Source organism: Pseudorasbora parva, chromosome 2, assembly GCF_024679245.1.
Source record: "Pseudorasbora parva isolate DD20220531a chromosome 2, ASM2467924v1, whole genome shotgun sequence".
Taxonomy (NCBI): Eukaryota; Metazoa; Chordata; class Actinopteri; order Cypriniformes; family Gobionidae; genus Pseudorasbora; species Pseudorasbora parva.
Window position 1 is genome coordinate 49,887,567 of NC_090173.1, and position 23,473 is coordinate 49,911,039.

A 23,473-nucleotide genomic window follows, 5' to 3' on the forward strand; every position below is an offset into this window, starting at 1 on the left:
ATAAAGGTTCGGTCCTGCTTTGGAAGCAGCCGGTGAGAAAAAAATGCTTCAAATGTCTGTGCTGTTGGCTATCGTCGCGTGAGTAAACATCAGTAAACGACACGATCGCGTGCTTCGTCATTCAAATGCGCTAACGTTACTCCATTGTTGTTCTATGTATAACGTTACACTAGTCTGACGTGCAAAACCGTTTTGCTTGCTACTGCTAAGGTTTAGTCGCATACAATAGTCCATAAACCAAATCATGTCCTCATAAACTGCGAGTAAACACACACAAATGTTGACAGGCCACTAAATACAGTACATACCACAGAGACGGACGTCCTGCTGTTGCTGTTTCTCCTGTTCAATTTATTTCAGCCTCCGAATGATTCTGCATCATTATCTGTATTAGCTGAGATCGATAGCCATGAGTTTCTCCATGCTTGAGGACGTCACCTCTTTGGGCCTGTCATTCTTTAGCTCCGCCCACACGATACGCCTGCAGGCGCTCATTTTTTTCCGGAAAGATTTGGTACAGCCCATATTTCTTTTATAAAGCCAAAGACTTTTCGGAGATATGAAGGATGCAACACTACTCTATAGGTACTCAAGATTGACATGAGATTGACTGAAACTGAGTGTTTCACCCCCCCCCTAAATTTATTGTTATGTGAAATGCACAACATACTATTTTATATGAAATATATAGACCTATATTTCCCATGCTTTACTGGAAAAATACCATCTAAATTGTGATCAGAATTTGTGCCCAATGAATGAATGAATGGATGAATGAAGCATTAATGTAGCACTTTCATATGTACTACTGTACACCCAAAGTGCTTTACACTCGTGTGTATGTGTGTGTGTGTGTGTGTGTGTGTGTGTGTGTGTGTGTGTGTGTGTGTGTGTGTGTGCGTGCGTGGGTGCGTGGGTGCGTGCGTGCGTGCGTGCGTGTGTGTGCGCGTGCGTGCGTGTGTGTGTGTGTGTTCGTTCACATAGCAAGTTCCAAAACCTTTACCTCATTTAACACCATTTTGATTAAATTATTTATTTATTTTTTTAAAAGTTGCCACACCACAGAGCAAATAAATGGGGGTTAAAGAAAACCTGTACATACTGTTAATTTTAATATATTTTAAATTCTTCATCATATTTATGAGTTTCAATGTATTTTTAATGTATGTTTTACACAAAAGATATTTTGAAGAATGTTTGTAACAAAACAGAGCAACCATTGACTACCGTAGTAGGGGAAAAACACTATGGTAGTCAGTGGTTGCTCTAGCTGCTTTGTTACAAACATTCTTCAAAATATCTTTTGTGTAAAACATACATTAAAGTTATATTGAATTTAACATATATTAAATTTAACATTATGTACAGGTTTTATTTAACCCCTATTTATTTGCTCTGTGGCTTCATTTGTGTTCAACAAAAGAGAGAAACTCATACAGGTTTGGAACAACTTCACTGTAAAAAATTATTTTAAAAAAAAGTTACCTGGTTGCCTTAAAATTTCGAGTTCATTGAAATAAAAAATTTGAGTTAATACAATGAAATTTTTTTGAGATTCGACAACCTTTTTTATTATATTATTAATAAAAGATTGTGTAAGCATATTGGGTAATTGTGTGTGTTTTATTTCTGATGATGCAGTGAAACATGCCAAATAGTGCTATTTTCATGATTTATCAAATTTTGTATGTGGTTCAGATACAATAATATTTTGAGTTTCTATTTATTAAACAAATTTCCTTCATTGTATCAACTCAAATTTTTAATTTCAATAAACTCAAAATTTTAAGGCAACCAGGTTACTTACTTTTTTAAGTTAAACCAACAAAAATCAACAATTATTTTTTAAAGTGTTGAGGGTGAGTAAATGATGACAGGAGTTTTATTTTTGGGTGAACTATCCCTTTAAGTATATTATTTCTGTAAAAAGAGTGCTTTTTTTGCACAGTGGTATGTGTGCCTGGTTAAGATTTTGAAACTGTATAAAACATGCATTAATGAGCATTCATTCTTCACACAGTATTTCATGCAGTGTGCTTTGATAAAGTACCTGTATAGAGTAATATTGTTGACTATGCACGCTTTACATAGTGCATACTCAAAATAGCAGGCTTTTAAAAATAGTTTGCCATTCTAAACATACCCATTTTTTCCCTCACTCTCAGTTCATTCAATAGGTCACAGACTATATGACCAGTCTTTCTCTTTTAAAGCATGACCTTTCATTTGTCTCCCCTCTGAGACTTACACAAGCCAGCTCTGTCTCACTCCTCTGAAAATAAAACCGTCCTGACACAACAGCACACACACACTGTGAACTGACCTCCCTCTGTTTTATCTCACCACAGATCAACTGCGTCACCTTCCCTGTGCCCATGTCTGCGCCGGAGCAGCAGCTTCTCAAGCCCAGTGAATGGAGCTACTGCGACTACTTCTGGGTGAGAGAGAGAGGACAATCATCCATGGTGGACTGCTGTGGCTGAGTGCTGATACCATTCTAGGATTAGTATCGAACAGGTCACATCCACTACCATTAGAACGACAAAAAAACACTCATTACTGTAGCACATAAAGAGTCAGAATGAGTAAAACAAATAAATAAACAAACAAAAATTTTTATATTCTACACAGTGAAATTAAAGCCACTAAAATAATTCAACCTGATGCAAATAAATATATATATATATATATATATATATATATATATATATATATATATATATATATATATATATATATATATATATATATATATATATATATATATAGCTTTAATTTATATATTTCTTCTTTGTTTTCCTTTTGACATTTTTTTAAAATAAAAGACAGCATTTCACATCAAAAATGAACTGAAAAAAAAACATTTACCTAATCAGATTTATATTTATTTATGTATTTATAATTATATATCTATTTTACTATCTGACCATATATATATCAACAAGAAGCAATTATTTGAGATGCAAACGACAAACCACTGACAAACATTTATTTAATTTGAAGCATAACCCTTGCTTTGTTTTTATTTGTTGTAGATTATTAATTAATATTGTTTTAATACTGTGCTTATCTAAACATCCTTACAACAAGATTAATTTTGTGATTGTTGTTGTTAGCATAAACCTATAGTTCCCTTTCGGGGAACTCGAGCTGCGTCGAAACGCTGTGAGAACGCCTCTGCGTTAATGCGTCGTGAAGCGCCTGTAGAACCATTCCATCGGAAAAAAGATCGATCGTCGGCGTGATGACGTCATCGACCGGAAGCTATAAAGCGTCCGTGAAAACAAACAGGAACTAGCTTCTGAGCCTTCAGCAAGCGATCTGTGTGAACCTGTCTGTCTATTTGGTGTTTTTGTCTGTCTATATCAGAGTTTTTCCACCCCTTTGTTAAATATTTCATTATTAACAAACAAAGAGAAAAGAAAATAGATAGAATATGGCGAGTGAAAGCAGCAATTTCAAGAGGTGTGTTCATCCCTGCCCACGCTACATCACGAGCGGGGATACACACTCTCTTTGTGTAGCCTGCTTGGGAGCGCAGCATGCCCAGGCAGCCCTCGAGGGGGCTGCTTGCGAGCACTGTGAGCGATTGCCATTAAGAACGCTGCGCTCCCGCCGGGCACTCTTCGAGGAGGGTGCCTCGGCTCGTGTTCCCCGCGGCTCTGGTCCCGCTGCCGCCGAGGCGGAGCGAAGGCTGCAGTCGTGGGGATCACAATTGGATGTTGCAGAGGGGTTAGAGACGGGCGCTGCCTTATCTCTGCCCTCACCTGCTCCATCCAGCGGCTCTTCTCGGGGCATGGAAGCACGCATGGCGGTTTCTTCCCCCCCGAGAGAGTCGCCGGTGCTTCATCTGTCCAGCTCTGAGGAGGTGGACGTTGAAAGCATCGACACTGAAGACTCGCCACTTCAGTCCCCTGCTAGTGAGGAGCTAGTTGAGGTTTTGACGCGAGCAGTGGCCAGATTAAACATCGACTGGCCCACTGAAAGATCTGAGGCAGGGAGAAAACGTCATAGTAAGCTAGACGAACGCTTCCTGCCATCTCGCGCTTCAGAACCTCAGCGGCGGGGCCTGCCGTTCTTCCACGACTTGCACACCGAGGTGGCAAGATCGTGGAAGAGACCGGCATCATATCGTGTGTTCAGCCCGCAGACTTCGGTCTACAGTAACATCAGCGGGCTGAGACAGTATGGTTATGGGGCGATGCCAAAGGTTGAAGAGACGCTCGCGAGCCATCTCTCGCCTTCATCGGCATCGTCCCTTAAGGCCCCGACTTTACCCACCAGACCTTTAAAGACAACGTCGGCGCTGGTGGGTAAAGCGTACTCGGCAGCGGGTCAGGCGGCTGCATGCCTGCACACGATGGCTATCGTGCAGGCATACCAGGCTGACCTGCTGAGGGATCTGGACGGTAGTGATGCTGTGGGGGGTGATATTATTTCTGAACTTAGATCATCAGCCGATCTAGCTCTCCGGGCCACCAAGGAGACGGCCAGATGTGTTGGCCGCTCCATGGCAGCATTGGTGGCCACGGAGAGACATTTATGGTTGAACCCCACAGACATCAAGGAGAGGGAGAAAGCCTTTCTGCTTGATGCACCGCTTTCTCCTGGAGGCCTCTTCGGTGACGCAGTCCACACTGTCACCGAGAGGTTCCAGGAGTCAAAAAAGCAAGCTGCGGTGCTCAAGCAGTTCCTCCCTCTCCGGGTCCAGGTCCCGGGGGCTGCTGCTGATACCTCCAAGCAGCCCAAGCCGAGTACGAGCTCCTCACACAGGGCTCAACAAAAGCAGAGCGTCGCTGCCCGAGCTCCCCCTCAGCGTGGGGACGGGGGGCGGCGCTCTCAGACGAGGCCTTCGAGGGGCAGGGCTGATCTGCGGACAGTCCTGATCGCCAAGAAGGCCTCGTCGAAGCGCTCCTGACGCCAGAAGCGTCAGGGCGCTGAGGGTGGTTCCCCCCGTAGGGAAACGGTGTTTACCCCTGCCTACGGTACCCGTTTCCCTACGGCACCCTCGGGGGGCCGCGCTGCCAACCCCGCCGCAATGCCGGGGCGCAGTCGGTCTCCGCGGGCCACCCGAGGGTGGTCCGCACCCCCTTCGGGGGGCCCCCGAGCAGTCAAGTCAGTTGTTCCCTGCCGGTCCGCCGCTTCAGGGCACTGTGCTTGTTGCTCAAAATACACCAGAGGCCAGCCTCGAGAGGCTGGTTCCCTTAGTAGATTTTCTAGACGAGTGGAAACGTCTATCAAATATATCTCGTTGGGTCCTGCAGATAATAGAAAAGGGGTACGCCATTCAATTCAGAAGTCGGCCACCTCCTTTCTGCGGTGTCCTACCTACAGAGGTGGGCCCGGAGCAGGCTCTGGTAATGGCACAGGAAGTAGAGACACTCCTGCAAAAAGGGGCTATAGAGAGGGTTCCCCCTCCCAGCAAGGAGTCTGGCTTTTACAGCCGTTCCTTCATCGTGCCGAAGAAGGATGGGGGCTTACGCCCGATATTAGATCTGCGGCTATTGAATCGCTCGGTGGCCAAGCTCAAATTCAAGATGCTTACACTCAGACAGATTGTAGCGCAGGTCAAATCGGAGGATTGGTTTGTCACCATAGACCTCAAAGATGCGTATTTTCATGTCTCCATCCTTCCACATCCCAGGAAGTTCCTGAGGTTTGCCTTCGGGGGAGAGGCATACCAATATCGTGTACTTCCCTTCGGTCTAGCACTGTCACCCCGCACGTTCACCAAGTGTGTGGATGCAGCTCTGGCGCCGCTGCGTCTGCAGGGCATCCGCATTTTGAACTATATCGACGACTGGCTGATTCTAGCGAAAATACAGAGCAGATGGCGGTTCAGCATCGAGATGCTGTTCTCGCCCATATGTCGAAACTGGGGTTGAGGCTGAACGCCAAGAAGAGTGTGCTTTCTCCGGCTCAGAGAACCACTTTTCTAGGTGTGAACTGGGACTCGGTAATTATGCGGGCGCAATTATCGCCGACACGCATGGCATCGATCCTGGCAGCCGTCAAAGAGCAGAAGCTAGGCCGAGCCGTCACTGTGAAACAGTTCCAGAAACTGTTAGGTCTCATGGCAGCAGCGTCCAACGTGATACCTTTTGGCCTACTGTACATGAGGCCACTGCAGTGGTGGCTCAAAACGAAAGGGTTCTCCCCGAGGGGAAATCCGCTCCGCACGATCAAAGTCACGCGGCGATGCCTACGTGCTCTGGTCATGTGGAAAAACCCGGGGTTTCTATCTCAGGGTCCCGTGTTGGGGGCTCATGTTCGTCGCGTAACGCTAACGACAGATGCCTCTCTCACGGGCTGGGGGGCGACCATGAGTGGTCGCTCATCCCAGGGTCTATGGCAGGAACATCAGCGGCACTGGCACATAAATCGGCTAGAGATGCTCGCAGTGTTTCTTGCATTGAAACAGTTCCTGCCTGACCTCAGGGGCCACCACGTACTAGTCAGGACAGACAACACGTCCGTGGTCGCCTATATAAATCACCAGGGGGGTCTGAGGTCTCGTCCATTGGACAAATTGGCACATCGGATCCTCCTGTGGGCCCAAGGGAAATTGCTGTCAATCAGGGCAGTATATATCCCGGGGGCCCTGAATCAGGAAGCAGACAGCCTGTCGAGACAGGGGCCGAGGCCCGGGGAATGGAGACTCCACCCAGAGGTGGTGGAGCTCCTTTGGAAGGTTTATGGGAAAGCAGAAATAGATCTATTTGCTTCGGCAGAGAATTCCCACTGCCCGCAGTGGTTTTCTCTGACCCATCCGGCCCCGCTGGGGCTGGATGCCATGGTACAGGAGTGGCCGAGGCTGCCTCTGTACGCCTTCCCCCCGATTGTCTTGCTTCCAGGAGTTCTGGAGAGGGTACGCCGGGACGGGGCCCAGGTACTTCTAGTGGCTCCGAACTGGCCGACCCGAGTATGGTTTTCGGACCTGATATCTCTCCTGGAAGGCTCTCCGATGGAGATTCCGACCAGGAGGGATCTACTCTCTCAGGCGGGCGGGAGATTCCTGCACCCACGCCCGGAGATGTGGAAACTGTGGGCCTGGCCTCTGAGGGGGCTAGGCTCATAGAGGAGGGTCTCTCGGCCGAGGTCGTAGAGACCATCCTACACTCCAGAGCTCCGTCCACAAGGAAGCTGTACGCTTTGAAATGGAGACTTTTCTCAGCATGGTGCAGAGAACGCCAGTGGGACCCAGTTAACTGCCCGGTTGGTACAGTGCTGGAGTTCTTGCAGGCAAGGTTCTCGGCAGGGTTGACCCCCTCCACAATAAAGGTGTACGTGGCGGCCTTGGGTGCCTTCCACGTCCCTTTCGGTGGAGTGTCTTTGGGAAGAAACCCTCTAATTACACGCTTCCTTCGTGGCACTTTGAGGTTGAGGCCGGCTATGCACTCGAGGGTCCCAGCATGGGACTTGGCCATTGTTCTGAGGGGCTTGTCCGGACCACCGTTCGAACCTCTGGAGGAGGTTTCGGATAAGTTCCTCACTCTGAAAACCATCTTCTTGTTGGCCATTTCTTCTCTAAAGAGAATAGGAGATATTCAGTCCCTGTCGGTAGGGCCCTCATGTTTAGAGTTTGCGCCGGGGATGGTGAAAGCATTTCTACATCCCAGGCCGGGTTATGTCCCCAAGGTTCCTACGAGCCCAAGGGGCCCCATCACTCTACAAGCCTTCTGTCCTCCTCCGTTTAAGACGTCAGACCAGGAAAGGTTAAATCTGCTGTGTCCTGTGAGGGCACTGGATACATATGTCCACAGAGCTGCCCTGTGGAGGAAATCTGAGCAATTATTTGTCTGTTTCGGACCCCCTAAGAAGGGGGCTCCAGTATCCAAGCAGAGGATGAGCAAGTGGGTGGTCGAGGCCATCTCACTTGCTTATGAAGCGGCCGGGCAGCCGTCTCCACTGGCTGTCCGGGCGCACTCAACCAGGGGTATGGCTGCTTCAAAAGCACTCTTGTCGGGGGCTTCCCTCCACGATATCTGCAACGCGGCCGGATGGTCGTCTCCGTCTACCTTCGTCAGGTTCTACGAACTAGACCTGGCATCTACAGTAGGGGCACAGGTTCTCTCGTAACCGTGTGCGCTTCGGCTTCACACATACGAGACACTTGGTCCTATGGCGATGTGGGTATAAGCGTTCTCACAGCGTTTCGACGCAGCTCGAGTTCCCCGAAAGGGAACGTCTCAGGTTACGTATGTAACCCTAGTTCCCTGAGGGAACGAGACGCTGCGTCGCTCTGCCATACTCCCCGGCGTGTCCGTGATCACTTACTTCAGGCTTTATCAGAAGTTAGTTCCTGTTTGTTTTCACGGACGCTTTATAGCTTCTGGTCGATGACGTCATCACGCCGACGATCGATCTTTTTTCCGATGGAATGGTTCTACAGGCGCTTCACGACGCATTAACGCAGAGGCGTTCTCACAGCGTTTCGACGCAGCGTCTCGTTCCCTCAGGGAACTAGGGTTACATACGTAACTTGAGACGATTTAATTTAATTTAATTTGGTTCGTATGTATAATACGTCATAAAATGCGTGTCATATGCACGCGAAAAACAGCGGGTCATAGACACGCCAAAATGAGTTTTGGCGTATACATTCCACGACATTGCACACTCTTACTATTTATACGCATTTTTGTGAGAATACCCTGATATATATATATATATATATATGTTGAGGCTTTTTACAGTGTAGCTAACATGATGCATGGAAACTAGCATCACTATTGTTTTGCTTATAATTATGAAATACAGTAGAGATGTGCTCTTTTATTTTTCAAAGTGATCAGTCTTTTCATTTGCTGAACAAAATCACACGAAACAACCAACCAGAACACCCTATAGCAAACACTCAGCAACACTAGGACTATTTAAACACCAGAATATTTCCTCAAATCATCACCACTAACGGGTGTAACAAAAATGTAATTTGAGTCCCTGCAGTTCAGCCACATAATCTGGACTGGTTTAACACAATTCATGTTAGGATGAGACAAAGAAAGTTAGAATGAGATCAGGAATGACACTTATTTTCTTCAGAGAAAGTCAGAGTTATTCACTAGCTGCTAGCAGAATCTAAATGACAGTGACATTGTTTTTTTTAGTACCATCTTTAGTAATAGATATTCATATTTTGAATTAGTTTTTATAGTTTTTTGCAGTTACTGAAGTTTAATGAAAGTTTATAGTTTTTGTGTTCTTTTCAATTTCATTACGATTTTTTAATATAATATCTATTAATTTGTATTAATTTTATTTTTGATTAATCACTTTAAAAAAAAAAAAAGAGAGATGATGCCTTAAATTTATTTTCTTTATATTTTCTTTTGTTTTGGTAACACATATTTCAAATAACAAGTTTTTTTTAATTGTTTTGATTTAATTTTTGTTAACTATATAACCCTGGACAGTGAGTGAAAGTTTTTGCGCGAGTAGATTGCATACAAATCAATGCAAAGACGTAAATTCGCACCGGGCGCCGCGAATGCCGTGTATGGAAAGCCAAAAGGTTCAGAAATGTGAATTTTAGCATACAAACAACGCGTAAAATATGATTTTTTTAACACGCAAAAAATCAGTGCATCAAATTTAGCACATGAAATACTTTTGAAATGAAATGCGCGTTAAAATTCACGGTTGTGGTTTCCATAGACGCGAAGAAGGCGACGCCATCTTTAAAGAATGATCGAATTTTACATACGCCAGGTGACCTGTACATGCAAAAAAAAAAAAAAAAAAAAACTGTTTCCATTGCAGTTAAAACTGGCCTAAAAAAACACCTCATGCAAGTGTAAAAACCTTTGAGAAATTGACTTCCATTGGGTGTATTTTCAATTCGCAAATTGAGTTTGAACGTATTGAAAACGTGGCTAGTGTTATTGCCCTCTAATTTTATGGATAAGTTATGGGTAGGGTTAGGTTTAGGGGTAGGGACAGGGTTAGGATCAAGTAATACGTTGATCCAGGGACATGTCTTGACAAAATCACAGGCAAATGCTAAAAGGAGTATTTTGATGGGAACATTTTTCATGGCTGTTTCTCAAGTCAAGCGTGTGAAGAGGGTATGACACTTCTGTCATGTGTTGTTTGGCACGTCAGCAGCCGTCACAACAGCGGACTCTTACACCTTCACACACACACACATAGAGAAAAGCATATTCCATTAACATCCTGCGTACACACACTGCACCAGAAGCCCTCACGTTACATTAGTCATACCCTCAACAACCTATACACACCCTTCACTGAAACGCACACTCACAGGCCATACGCCCCCTCCCACGCACTCTGATTCATGCAGCCCCGCGCTGTGACTCACACACTCTGATGCCGCTCACGTGTTGCTGACAGTCTGGTTCTGGTGATGATGTGGTGGCGTGTGTAACATCTCTCTGTCCTCTGCAGGCTGATAAGAGGGACCCTCAGGGGGCCACAGTGTCAGGGTTCGAAGTGCTGCTGCAGAAACAGCTGAAGGGGAAGCAGATGCAGAAAGAGATGGCAGAGTTCATCAGAGAAAGGTGGGAAAGCCTCGTTCTCATACCGACTCTTTATATAACACCTCACTCTGTATTTCACTGCAAACAAACATTTTTCTTAAAGGGTTAGTTCACCCAAAAAATGAAAATTATTTCATGAATTACTCACCCTCATGTCGTTGGACACCTGTAAGACCTTCGTTCATCTTCGGAACACAAATGAAGATATTTTTGTTGAAAGCTGACGGCTGAGGAAGGCCTCCATTGGCATTCAGTACATTTCCACTCACAAGACCCATAAAGGCACTAAAGACATCGAAACAAAGTCCATCTCACTACAGGGGCTATACAATCATTTTACAATGCGACGAAAATAGTTATTGTGCGCAAAAAAAACACACAAAAAAAACAACTTTATCCACCAAGTTATTGACGTGAACTCAACGCATGCGCGAGAATATGACACAGATCCTCCGTTCAAATACGTGACCCGGAAGAGGAGGAGCGCCGCTATCGCGCGAGTTCCCGTCCGAGACCAACACGGAAGACAATAACTTGGCGGATAAAGTCATTATTTTGAATTTTTTTTTTTTTTTGCGAAAGAACTATTCTCGTCGCTTCATCAAATGATTGTACAGCCCCTGTAGTGAGATGGACTTTGTATCGATGTTTTTAGTGCCTTTATGGGTCGTGTGAGTGGAAATGTACTGAATGCCAATGGAGGCCTTTCTGAAGCCTTTCTCAGCCGTCAGCTTTCAACAAAAATATCTTCATTTGTTTTCTGAAGATGAACGAAGGTGTTATGGGTGTCCAACGACATGAGGGTGAGGAATTAATGAAATCATTTTCATTTTTGGGTGAACTAACCCTTTAAAGTCGGCACACTCTAAAAAATGCTGGGTTAAAAACAACCCAAGTTGGGTTGAAACTGCACCAACCCAACAATTGGGTTGTTTTAACCCAATGGTTGAGTTGTTCTTACCCAGCAATTGGGTTGTCTTAAGCAACATTTAACCCAACCACTGGGTTAAAACAACTCAACCATTGGGTTAAAACAACCCAATTGTTGGGTTGGTGCAGTTTCAACCCAACTTGGGTTGTTTTTAACCCAGCATTTTTTAGAGTGCATGAAATGGAAGTTGCGATAGTCTTTTTTTCCCTATTCTATGACGAATATCTGAGTGAAACACCTGGAACAAGAACAAATGTTAGGCGGTGCTTGATTTTTGTCCATTGGGGATTGATCAGATGGTTTTTGATCTGCTATTGGTGGATGTCATGTGAGTGACAGGTTGCCCTGCCCTCACGCCATTAAATATGACATCGGAGAAGAGATTAGCTGGAAGAGTGAGGGGAAGTTATTTTAATTAAAGTTTATGAGGCACGTGAATTTAAATAAAAAAATAATGGTATGCATCGATAAATAATAAATTAAAGGGTTAGTTCAGCCAGAAATGAAAATTGTCTTACCCTCAAGTCTAGGTGTATATGACTTTCTTCTTTCAGACTAATACAATCGGAGTCCAGGTGCAAATAGCGTGCCTTGTTGGCAAGTGCTATTCGCAATAGTTTAAAATAAAAAATTAAAACGCTTGCAAATCAACATCTTCCGTGGTGAAATCGGTAAAGCCTTTGGCTAATGGATCATTGCTCTGACGCGATCAACACTGGTTCGAATCCACCTTTTCCAGAGCTCGCTCGTCTCTCTTTTCTCATCACAAATCACATCGGAAAGGCATTTACTTTCAATAAAAAGGAAGAAAATGTTCTAAATTTCGAAATAAAGTGTCTTACAAAATGTTTAATAATAAAAAAAGCATTATTGGTGTAACAACAACGACTCATGAGTTTAATGTCTCGGGGAATAATTAACTCAAAAGGGATTTAATATTCAATATTCATGAATTTATGAATATGATTTGCCAGTTGTTCATTACGTATTAAAATTTTCCGATAGGGAAAATTGTTTAATTAAATACAAGTAACCCTTTATGAAATTGCTTGAAATTATCCTACTAAGTTTGTCCTGCAAATTAGTTATAGACTTTTCAAATCAATTCTCAATAATGGATTACTGCTTTACGAGCGCATAAGAAACATTAACTTTACTGATCAGGATAAGTTCAATATTTCAAATGGTCATACAGTTTACTTTACTAACATAGTAGCATAAGCAGTTAGGTAACGTTTAGATCGCAAGTTTCATTGACTTCGTGTATGTGGCAGAATAACAGATTCAACTCATTAAATGTCTTTTGAAGGTTTAATAAACACAGACTAAAAATAACACTACAATTCACACAGAAAGTACATACTAAATATGCATCAAGAGAGTAGAAATATAGATATTAACGAAAGAATACATAAAAGAGAATAATGAATAGACTGAAGTTAGAGAGAGATAAAAGAGAGAGAGAGAGACAAAGAGAGGGAGAGAGAGAGAGAGACAAAGAGAGTGGGGGAGGGTGAGAACCACTGCATTTAAATGCAGTCCATTTAGAACCAACTTTCCTTCAATTCACCAGATACGACCTTCACGGAGTTAATTTATCCCAACGGGAGAATAACACACCCTCTTTACAGCAGTAAGAAATAGAATACTTGCATTCTTTTTGGTTTCGTTTTGGCTTCTCGCTCGTGTGCGTATGTGTCTCTGCGTGTTCAAATGTCCTGCATGTCCGGCGGTCCTTTCCGAGGTTGGGAGGGAAGCGGCTGTTTGCTTTAGCGATGCTTCATGTTCTTGAAGATCGGATTGTAGAAGAGAAGATTTTTGGAAGAGCTGAGGCCTGCTTGGAGGGCCTGCATTGGTGGCATGGCTTAAGTGCCAGCCCCCCCCCCCCCCCGTGGGTGTTGGCTCCCACAGAGAGTTGAAGAAGTAAAAGCCAGAGAGTTTCGGAGAAGAGAAGAGAGAGAAGATTTTCTTCACTGGTCTTTTAAGGTCTGGAAATAGTCCCACCCTCCAGGGTTAGACTTAACCAATGAGAGTGTTGGGATTTCCCGGCGGGAAATTCCTCAGCAGAATTTATTGCTCTTTGTTTAAAAGTTGGACTCAGTGGGTCTCTGAGTTCTTCATACTATAATTAATGCAACAAACACACACTGCATTTTCTGAATAAGTGATATACATGGAAGTGTAAGTCGTGAAGTGAGCATTAATTTGATAGGAGACATGACATATATGAGGTTATCTGAACTAGTACTTTGTTAAGACACAGACAAAAAGATGCAAACTACCATACAGAAGAAACATTTTACAAAACAGTTATGTGTTTACATATAATGTCCTGGGGTGCATGTTCATCTATAGATGGTTTGTCTATAATTTGAGGCAAAAGCTCTGTGTCTTAAGCTCTTTGTGTAAAAGACTACATGTGGCCGAATTCTCTTGGGGGCCATAAAACACCTTATCAGATGGTTTCCAGGGTGACTGAAGAATCCTTCTCTGTTGTGTTGGGGGAAGGTCTGTCCATCAGCACACTTTCAAAACATATTTGTTAAAGGTAACTGGCGATTGTGTGTTTGATTCGCCTGAGTCGCTACATAATCCCCCCTTTCGCTAGTTGTTGTCCCTCCTATGGACAACAACGAGCGATATCAAAGATTCAGGAAGATCAGACACACCATAGCCATGTTAGGCTCCAGTTGTTTGTGTCTCCTGAAGTGATGGTCGTTCCACGGCAGATAAGGCAGACAGTAGCCCAGTTCAGGTCTCTGTGCTTGTGCAGCAGGTGTCGAGGCAGCAGGTGCCCTGACGGTGCGTCACCTGTCATCCAGAAGTCCGTTTGTGTGGTGCAGGTGTGCTGTGGGCTTTCTGCAGCCCTGGGTGGAACCATGTTCCTCGCAATGACAAGTCAGTCCTTTAGGTCTCCTGCCTAGGAAGATGGACTGTGCATCTTGACACTTTTATGTCCTATGCTGACTAGGAACTTTTCAGAGGGTGCCTCGCATTGTGGCCAGGCTGGGTGCCTTCTGGTGATCCACTTTGGTTTCTCTGTTTCAAAGTTCAAAGTCATTGGGGTTTTGAGAATCCCTTCAGAGGCGGCCTTGTGTTCGTTAAAGGCCTTCTTTCTCAAATCACATGCATGACATAGTGTGGGGCTTGGCAGTATTGCCTACAAGGTGGCTACCTGGTGTTGGAGGAGAAGGTTCTTGAAGCTGGTATAAGGTTATTCAGAGGGCTTGGGCTCCTCCCCCCCTTTGTGTTTGTGTGCAGGGCTGGAGGAGCTTGCGCTGCTGATGTGAAGTTCAGGAGAGTACGTCTTTCTTTTGAGGATTCATTTGCAGTTGGTGATCAGCAGTCCAGGTTGCTCTCTCAGTACGATGCCCGAGGCTGGACCCGGTGTGATGATGTCTGGTGGTGGCTGGCCTCTGATTGTCTGGAGGCACAGGAGCATGATCACGGCCGCGTTTCTTAGGCATTTCCAGATCTGTTGCATGGCCTCGGTAGTGAAGTGGATGCCTCTGTCTGAGTTGATTCTCAGTGGCAATCTTGACAGGAAAAAGCTGTGATTCATCAGGGGGTATGCCGTGGTCTGGGCGGTGTCGTTGGGTGCTGGTTGACACTCCACCCACTTGGTAAACTGGCACACCACTGTGAGAAAGTACTTTTTGCCTTTTGTGGACCTGGGCAGGGGTTCTACCCGGTCGATTTGTAGGTTTGACCATGGGAACGTGGTCCCTCTGTGTTGCAGTGGGGCTCTGTGGTTCGGGTTTGCTGGTTGGAACCGGCAGCGAACTAGCCCTTCTCTAACATACTCTGCTGCATCTTGATGCATCCCAGGCCCATATGCCACCTGTTTCAGTGTGTCATACGTGGCTCTGGTGCCGTGGTGTCCAGCACATGGTGTGTTGTGGGCGTACATTAGCATCACCCCCCTTTGCGACCGTGGCACTACAAGCTGTGGCGCTGTGTTGCCATCGGGTGCACACCAGAGAATGTTGTCCATAATACGCATCATGTGTCTGGAGTTATGTAGATGCTTGTGGCTAGAGTCATCAATGAGCTCAGAGTCAGTGATAGGGTGGTTGGAGGGGTCTGAGAGGTGGTCAAGAATTGTCTTTATTGCAGTGTCAGAGGTTTGCATATCCGCAATATCGTTGTTGGAAATTTGCGGAGTTAGCGATAGCAGCTGCAAGGCCGGCATTGTAGCCGGTGTTGATCGCTTGCTGTGGGTTAGCACTGCAACAATGGGGCAGGATGTGGGGTTCGGGGGTGCCCACATGTCGCCGTGTGTTGTGTTTCTACTGATTGCATTGCACAGTGGTAGACTTTTGGTTGAGTTGTCTGCCCACAGTGCAGGGATACTGTTCGTTGTGATAATGTCATTCAGCTGTAGGTCATTCATGACCTGGGGGCAGAAGGCATCAGAGTCTTTGGATAGCTGAAATGTGCAAAGTAGCGAACTTGAACTTGGCTTTGGGGCTGAGGCTGTGTTGTCACAGTGTGCTGCAGGGGGTCCCGTGGCCTTTGTGACCTGGCAGTCTGGCTCTGTGGGAGTTCCCGTGACCTCTGTGACTTGACAGTCTTGCTCAGACGATGTGTGTGTCTGAAGGGGCAGAGGGTCACGCACTTGAGCCCAGACTTTCAGCTGTTTGAAGTCCAGTACGGGTTCGAAGCGGTCCAGCAGGTCTTTTCCGATGAGAAACGGATAAGTGTTCATAGGGGAGATATAGACGGGGTGTATCAGCCTCATAGGTCCAATTGTCAGGTGGATGGAAGCTACGTGCTTGAGCTGGATGTCGTTTTGGCTATACGACTGCACATTTAGCTTACAAGTATGAAGGCTAAGGGTGCGATTTTGCCTCTGTGCTTCAAATCTGAGTCTTTCAAACAGTTGGGCGGATATAAGCGTGAGGTCGGAGCCAGTGTCAACTAGGGCTTCGAGCTTAAATGCCCTTTCCATAGTGATAGTCAGATAGAGTTTTCGAGCCATCCCCTTCTCGATTAGGTTTCCCAGGAGTCTTGGTGTGGGGACCTGTGTGTTGCTTGATAAGCCGTCTGGATATGTGTCAAGTGTCTCATTATGCGTGCAAACAATCAAAGCAGCGCTTTTTGGTACGCTGGGCTGCGCCATGATACTGTCTTGATTAGAGGCTGTTGCTGTCAGCTGTCGTGTGGGTGTGCTGCTGACATGTGGGGGTGCAACAGTTAGTACACTAGTCCGTGGTTGGGGAACAGTGTTCAGGATGGATGATTCAGTTGCAGGAAGGGCGGGAAGGTTGATTTCAGGTATCATGTCTAGTCGTGCTGTACCTGGTCCGTCCTTCTTGTCTTCCTTGTGAGGTTTCTGTCGGAGGAGCTCTTTTAGGATCTTTATGAGCTCTGTAACTTCAGAAGCAGCTACACTTTCTTTGCCAGACGTGGGTTCAGGTCTGGGCCTACCATTGTCCCGTCGAGAGTGGCCTCTTCGCTGGCTTTTTGGGCGAGGCGGGTCCCAGGATCCTTCAGAGCGATCGCTCTGGTACCGTGGACGGTCGCCATTATGACCACGCTGCCCTCTGCTGGCTTGGAGTGGTTTGGACTCTCTGTTGACGGGTCGGTAACTGTGGTTCTGTTTGGCACCCTCTAGGGTTAGCTCTGGGTGGTGCACAGAGACAGGGCAGATGGTGGGCTGTTTTACAGTCTTTTCAGAAATGGTTTTCTGTTTGACGTAAGCTTTGTGAGCCAAGTCTCTTAACTGTTGCGTGCCCATGCTGCGCGGGCACGCCAGCACCCCCAGGTGGTAACTGATGGTAGGGTGCAGGTTTCGGAGGAAAAGAGTTTTGAAGTTGATGTCCTCCTCCATGCCTGGGTCGTTACGTGCCCCAAAGTAGGCACGTCGCAGTCTGTTATAATAGTTCTGTGAGGTCTCACGTCGAGCTTGCTTGAGGTCCATGGCAGTGATGAACCCCTGGTCTGACTCGGGGTCGGAGTACTCACGAATTAGAGCTTGTCGTAGATGCCAGTAGTCCGCTTTGATGGCCTCTGGTTGTCGATCCAGAAAGCTGCGTACGTCACGATTAGACGTGGCCCTGAGCAGGTACAGTCTGTCCCAGTTGTTCGCGTGAGCGACAGTTTGCAAATAAAAGTCTATGTCTTTTAAGTATGCGTGGACGTCGTGTCCTCCTGCCGGGTCTGGGCTGAAGGTAGGAATATTTCTGGCCAGCTTGTCAAGGTTCTTTGAAGCTTCGTGGCTGTTGACCTTGACTTCCTGGAAGGGCGTCCTTTCCTTTGCTGCTGACGGGGATTCGTGGAGACTGGCGGGTGATCTTTTAAACAGGGGGCTGTCGTCCCCCCTCGTAGCTCTTGCTTCGTGGCTAAAATGTGCGGAGTAACTGGTCAGGGGAAACTGTGTGTTGTGTGTTTCCCCCTTCCGGTAACGTTGCACTATATATGATTGTCTCAGTTCTCTTTGCACCATGTCAAGTTCATCTTTGAGCTCGTGTCTTTGCTGGATGAGCTCGTCGATCTCGGCTTGTGCCGACTGCAAATGTTTTGCATAGACTTTAGCTTTAATGTCTCTGTCTTTAAGTTCATCAGTGGCTCTCTCCAGGAGGGATTCGCCACGCCGAAGCTTTTCGTCGAGTTGTTTCCTGGCGTCTTTCTCTGACTGTATTCGTCGGTCGGTGTCACGACGGAGCTCCTTCAGGGTCTTTTGAAGTCTTTCTATTTCTTTTCTTTGTTCTTTGTCTGTTTCGTCGTCTTTCTCTGTGTCTAGAAGCTGATCTAGACGAAGCTGGGTGAGGGCTTGGTCTCTCCGGGCCTCCTTGGCTTGAAGCTTTAGCGTTGCTGCCTCCTGTTCCAGGTTGTCGTAGCTCCCTTTGCTTAGACGTGCCTGTGCGACGAGGACGTGGGCGAGGCTTCCGAGGATCTTGGCCACTTCCTTGTTGGAGTAGCTCTGCGTGGGGTCGTGTGTCATCAGCTGGTCTAGCTCTGTGTCCAGTTGCTCCTGGCTCAGTTGCCCCAGACTTCCTTGACTGGTGGCCGTTAGCGCTTCCAGCCATGTCGTTAGGCGGTCCCACGGGACGGCGGAACTGGATGCAGGGAACATTACTGCGGGCGAGAGAAACACAGCACACACACACACACAGAGAGAGAGCCAATGCAAGCTTGTTCTAAGCTAACGAGCTATCATACGGATAGCTGGGAATTTTGGCTAACTGATCTAGACAGTTAGATAATTAGACAATTCAGACAATTAGGTGGGCGGTAGCCCTGGTTGTCACTTGGTGAACTGCTGCTCGGTCGTCCCGGGACTATCTAATTCTCCTTGGGGTCTCTTGGTGAACTGAAAGAAACACAATCGTGATAGTCCAACAGTGAGGATAGGAAAGAGCACAGTGAAAACAAACACAAGATGAATTGGTCTGTAATGAAAGGAATGTCAGCGTGCGCGCCGGGAGTGTTAGGGAAATTAATTGGCTAAATGCTCAAGATATACTAAAATTCGGCTTGTACTATGGGTTATCCCATTTAGCTCATCCGGGGGGAATTGAGGTCGCTTAAGTGGAAGATTAAATATCAAGAGCAATTTAGAAAAAGGCAAAAGTTTCTGTCAAGTAGTGATAAAACAAAAAGCACTTTTGATACCGTTTGTAATTACCAGACTGAGCTTTATTCCCAATGGGAGGGGAAAAGAAAACTTTTGCAGAGAGAAAAATAAAAATAAAAATAAAAAAAAAAAAAAATTTAATAAAAAAAAAATTAATTAAAATTAAAAATTAAAATTAAAAATTAAAATTAAAAATTAAAATTAAAAATTAAAATTAAAAATTAAAATTAAAAATTAAAATTAAAAATTAAAATAAAATTATAAATAAAATAAAATAAAATACAAGAATTAGAAGCTCAGCTTAATTCAAATTAAATTCAAAGCAAGTTTAAATGAAATTTAAATAAGCCTGTAAGGAAAATCAAATAAAAGAAAGCCAATCAAAAATCTTATCCTATAACGATTAATCTCTAAGTGGGAGTTATCCAAATAAAAGAATTAATCAGAAAGGGAGTAGGGATTTAGTGTTGCGCTGACTTAACAGGGTATAGCCACACGGTGGCGTCCTTCCTTCCAATTGGACTGTCTGTGACTTAAACCTAATTTCACTTTGAGTTAGAGGAAGTTATGTTTGTTTTTAAACTTCAAATTCGAATAAGGGTGTTTAATCAGCGAGAAAGGAGACTTGGTTGTTGCTAGAAAAATTGTATAAATGAAACTGTGTACAACAGTAAGCAATAAACAATTTATAGGCTCAAACTTATTTTGTTAAGGCAGAATGAAATACGGAGAGTGAAACTATCCGAATTTATCCACACGATGGCGCTATTGCGCCCGCCCTAGACTAGAGTTAGTTAGGCGGAAATGCTCACCAGATGGCTTTGTCTGGTTCTTGAGTCGCCCTCTGGCGGTTTGCAAGCGGCGTTGCAATTTCTGAGTCGCCTTCGCGTTTTGCAAGCGGCGTTGCAATTCTTGAGTCGCCCTCTGGCGGTTTGCAAGCGGCGTTGCAATTTCTGGGTCGCCCTGGCGTTCTTCGCTTTACTGGCTCTTGCAAATCATTTACAAATGACTGGTGCTCTAGATGCACGTAACAAGACGGGTGAATGCAGGAATTTTCCGTCTGCCTATTCACGCATTTTACATGGACTCCAATAGACATTTATCAATATGGCTGACGGTTTTCAGCATCTCTGATTCAAATGTTTTAGGTCTCAAGTCTTTGGTTAGCTAAGCCAGACTTAAACCAGGAGTTATCGTTTATCTTAACGATATAATAATTATTCTGAGGCCCCTTATATTGTACAGGAGAGTCTCGCCCTGTCCCAATCTTCCGCAATGATAGAAACTTTCCGTAGTTCAGATCAAGCGGGATAACGCAACGTACGTGTCTACAGACATCATCGAAATCTCATTATTTTGATGGAACACATAATATATTGCTCGAGTCAAATGTATGGGTTTCCTACAATACATTTGTTTGGAAATCACGCGGATAAAACCTATTGCGCCTACGGCTGCAGGGGGTTTCGGAGATCACGCGGATTTTCGTACCGTTCATATTTTTATTAATATAATCCGGCTACTTCAACATTTCTCAGCATCTGTTTATGCTTGGGTTCGCCTTGCGCGTACCGTTCAATTCACAAAACAACACCAAAACAAAACGAAACAAAAACGCGCGTGCAGGTTATTAATACTCCAAAAATACACAATGAATAGAATATGAATATCATTCACACATACACAAACGTTTGAAACTTGCTCGCATTTTTCTCCACCAAATACATAGTGCGAGAATACTGATGAGTTTAATGTCTCGGGGAATAATTAACTCAAAAGGGATTTAATATTCAATATTCATGAATTTATGAATATGATTTGCCAGTTGTTCATTACGTATTAAAATTTTCCGATAGGGAAAATTGTTTAATTAAATACAAGTAACCCTTTATGAAATTGCTTGAAATTATCCTACTAAGTTTGTCCTGCAAATTAGTTATAGACTTTTCAAATCAATTCTCAATAATGGATTACTGCTTTACGAGCGCATAAGAAACATTAACTTTACTGATCAGGATAAGTTCAATATTTCAAATGGTCATACAGTTTACTTTACTAACATAGTAGCATAAGCAGTTAGGTAACGTTTAGATCGCAAGTTTCATTGACTTCGTGTATGTGGCAGAATAACAGATTCAACTCATTAAATGTCTTTTGAAGGTTTAATAAACACAGACTAAAAATAACACTACAATTCACACAGAAAGTACATACTAAATATGCATCAAGAGAGTAGAAATATAGATATTAACGAAAGAATACATAAAAGAGAATAATGAATAGACTGAAGTTAGAGAGAGATAAAAGAGAGAGAGAGAGACAAAGAGAGGGAGAGAGAGAGAGAGACAAAGAGAGTGGGGGAGGGTGAGAACCACTGCATTTAAATGCAGTCCATTTAGAACCAACTTTCCTTCAATTCACCAGATACGACCTTCACGGAGTTAATTTATCCCAACGGGAGAATAACACACCCTCTTTACAGCAGTAAGAAATAGAATACTTGCATTCTTTTTGGTTTCGTTTTGGCTTCTCGCTCGTGTGCGTATGTGTCTCTGCGTGTTCAAATGTCCTGCGTGTCCGGCGGTCCTTTCCGAGGTTGGGAGGGAAGCGGCTGTTTGCTTTAGCGATGCTTCATGTTCTTGAAGATCGGATTGTAGAAGAGAAGATTTTTGGAAGAGCTGAGGCCTGCTTGGAGGGCCTGCATTGGTGGCATGGCTTAAGTGCCAGCCCCCCCCCCCCCCCCCCCCCCCCCCCCGTGGGTGTTGGCTCCCACAGAGAGTTGAAGAAGTAAAAGCCAGAGAGTTTCGGAGAAGAGAAGAGAGAGAAGATTTTCTTCACTGGTCTTTTAAGGTCTGGAAATAGTCCCACCCTCCAGGGTTAGACTTAACCAATGAGAGTGTTGGGATTTCCCGGCGGGAAATTCCTCAGCAGAATTTATTGCTCTTTGTTTAAAAGTTGGACTCAGTGGGTCTCTGAGTTCTTCATACTATAATTAATGCAACAAACACACACTGCATTTTCTGAATAAGTGATATACATGGAAGTGTAAGTCGTGAAGTGAGCATTAATTTGATAGGAGACATGACATATATGAGGTTATCTGAACTAGTACTTTGTTAAGACACAGACAAAAAGATGCAAACTACCATACAGAAGAAACATTTTACAAAACAGTTATGTGTTTACATATAATGTCCTGGGGTGCATGTTCATCTATAGATGGTTTGTCTATAATTTGAGGCAAAAGCTCTGTGTCTTAAGCTCTTTGTGTAAAAGACTACATGTGGCCGAATTCTCTTGGGGGCCATAAAACACCTTATCAGATGGTTTCCAGGGTGACTGAAGAATCCTTCTCTGTTGTGTTGGGGGAAGGTCTGTCCATCAGCACACTTTCAAAACATATTTGTTAAAGGTAACTGGCGATTGTGTGTTTGATTCGCCTGAGTCGCTACATTGGGTAGGGTTAGGGTTGGTTTAGGGAGTTTGCCCAAAATATTAGAATAAAGGATCCATTCATTGTTATTGTCCATTAAGCCGGTATTTATGCTGTAATTATGACAAAATTAACCAGAAATCATTATGTGACTGAAGTGCATGTTCCTCAATAAAATCAATAGTTACTGATTGATTTTAGGTGTTTCTTATAATTTTATTTACTGTCGACTGATAGAGTTCTATTACTTATACTAATAATAATGTATTAATTTAACTAGTTCACAGTAATCTTGTGGTAGATAATTTCAGTAGTGCTGTATGAGATTATATATTCCACATTGAATTGTTTTGTTTTGCTAACGCTTTGTTTCAGGATAAAAATCGAAGAGGAATATGCCAAGAACCTTTCTAAACTCTCTATGTTCCCAATGGCAGCACAAGAGGAAGGGTACGTCACAAGGATGATTTATATTGAAGTAGTATTGAAGGGGTTTGTGACACTTGTTAGCTTGATTACACCACACACACACACACACACACAAAAATCAACTAAAAGGTTAACTGCGACTGTTTATCTCGCAGTCCAGAGTTTTTTCCACTCACAATTGCTAGTTACATCAAGTAATAATATGTAACTAGCAATTGTGAGGGGGACTGCGAGATAAACAGTCGCAGTTAACATTTTAGTTGAATTTTTTTTTTTTTTTTTTTTTTTTTTTTGTGGTGTAATCAAGCTAACAAGTGTCACAAACCCCTTCAATTTCTATCTTATATCTCAAAATTGTGTTTTTTTTCCGTCAGAATTGCGTAATATAAACTCAAAATTGAAATTTCATAATTTCACCCACCAGCTCCTAATGCGTTGTGTTTCCTTCTGGAGCACCATAAATCTTTCAACCTTTTTTTAAGTTATGTTTGAGTCCCTCAATCATCCTCATTGTGAAAAGATCAATCTTAAAATCCTACAGCCACTGCTGGAAAGGGTTCAAATATACAAAATATGCTGGAAAACTGGCCATTTAACTG

The 23,473-nt window shown here is 44.3% G+C and overlaps 1 protein-coding gene across 5 annotated transcripts in view; it reads left to right on the forward strand.

The window, feature by feature from the left end:
- Positions 1–23,473, forward strand: part of gas7a (growth arrest-specific 7a) — a 140,329-nt gene that overhangs the window by 91,136 nt on the left and 25,720 nt on the right. For all 5 annotated transcript variants that reach the window (XM_067423281.1, XM_067423288.1, XM_067423297.1 and 2 more), the window contains 3 exons: positions 2,349–2,438; positions 10,411–10,523; positions 22,821–22,895. In XM_067423281.1, coding sequence (XP_067279382.1) covers positions 2,349–2,438; positions 10,411–10,523; positions 22,821–22,895 — 278 coding nt within the window. The remainder of the gene's footprint in view (positions 1–2,348; positions 2,439–10,410; positions 10,524–22,820; positions 22,896–23,473) is intronic.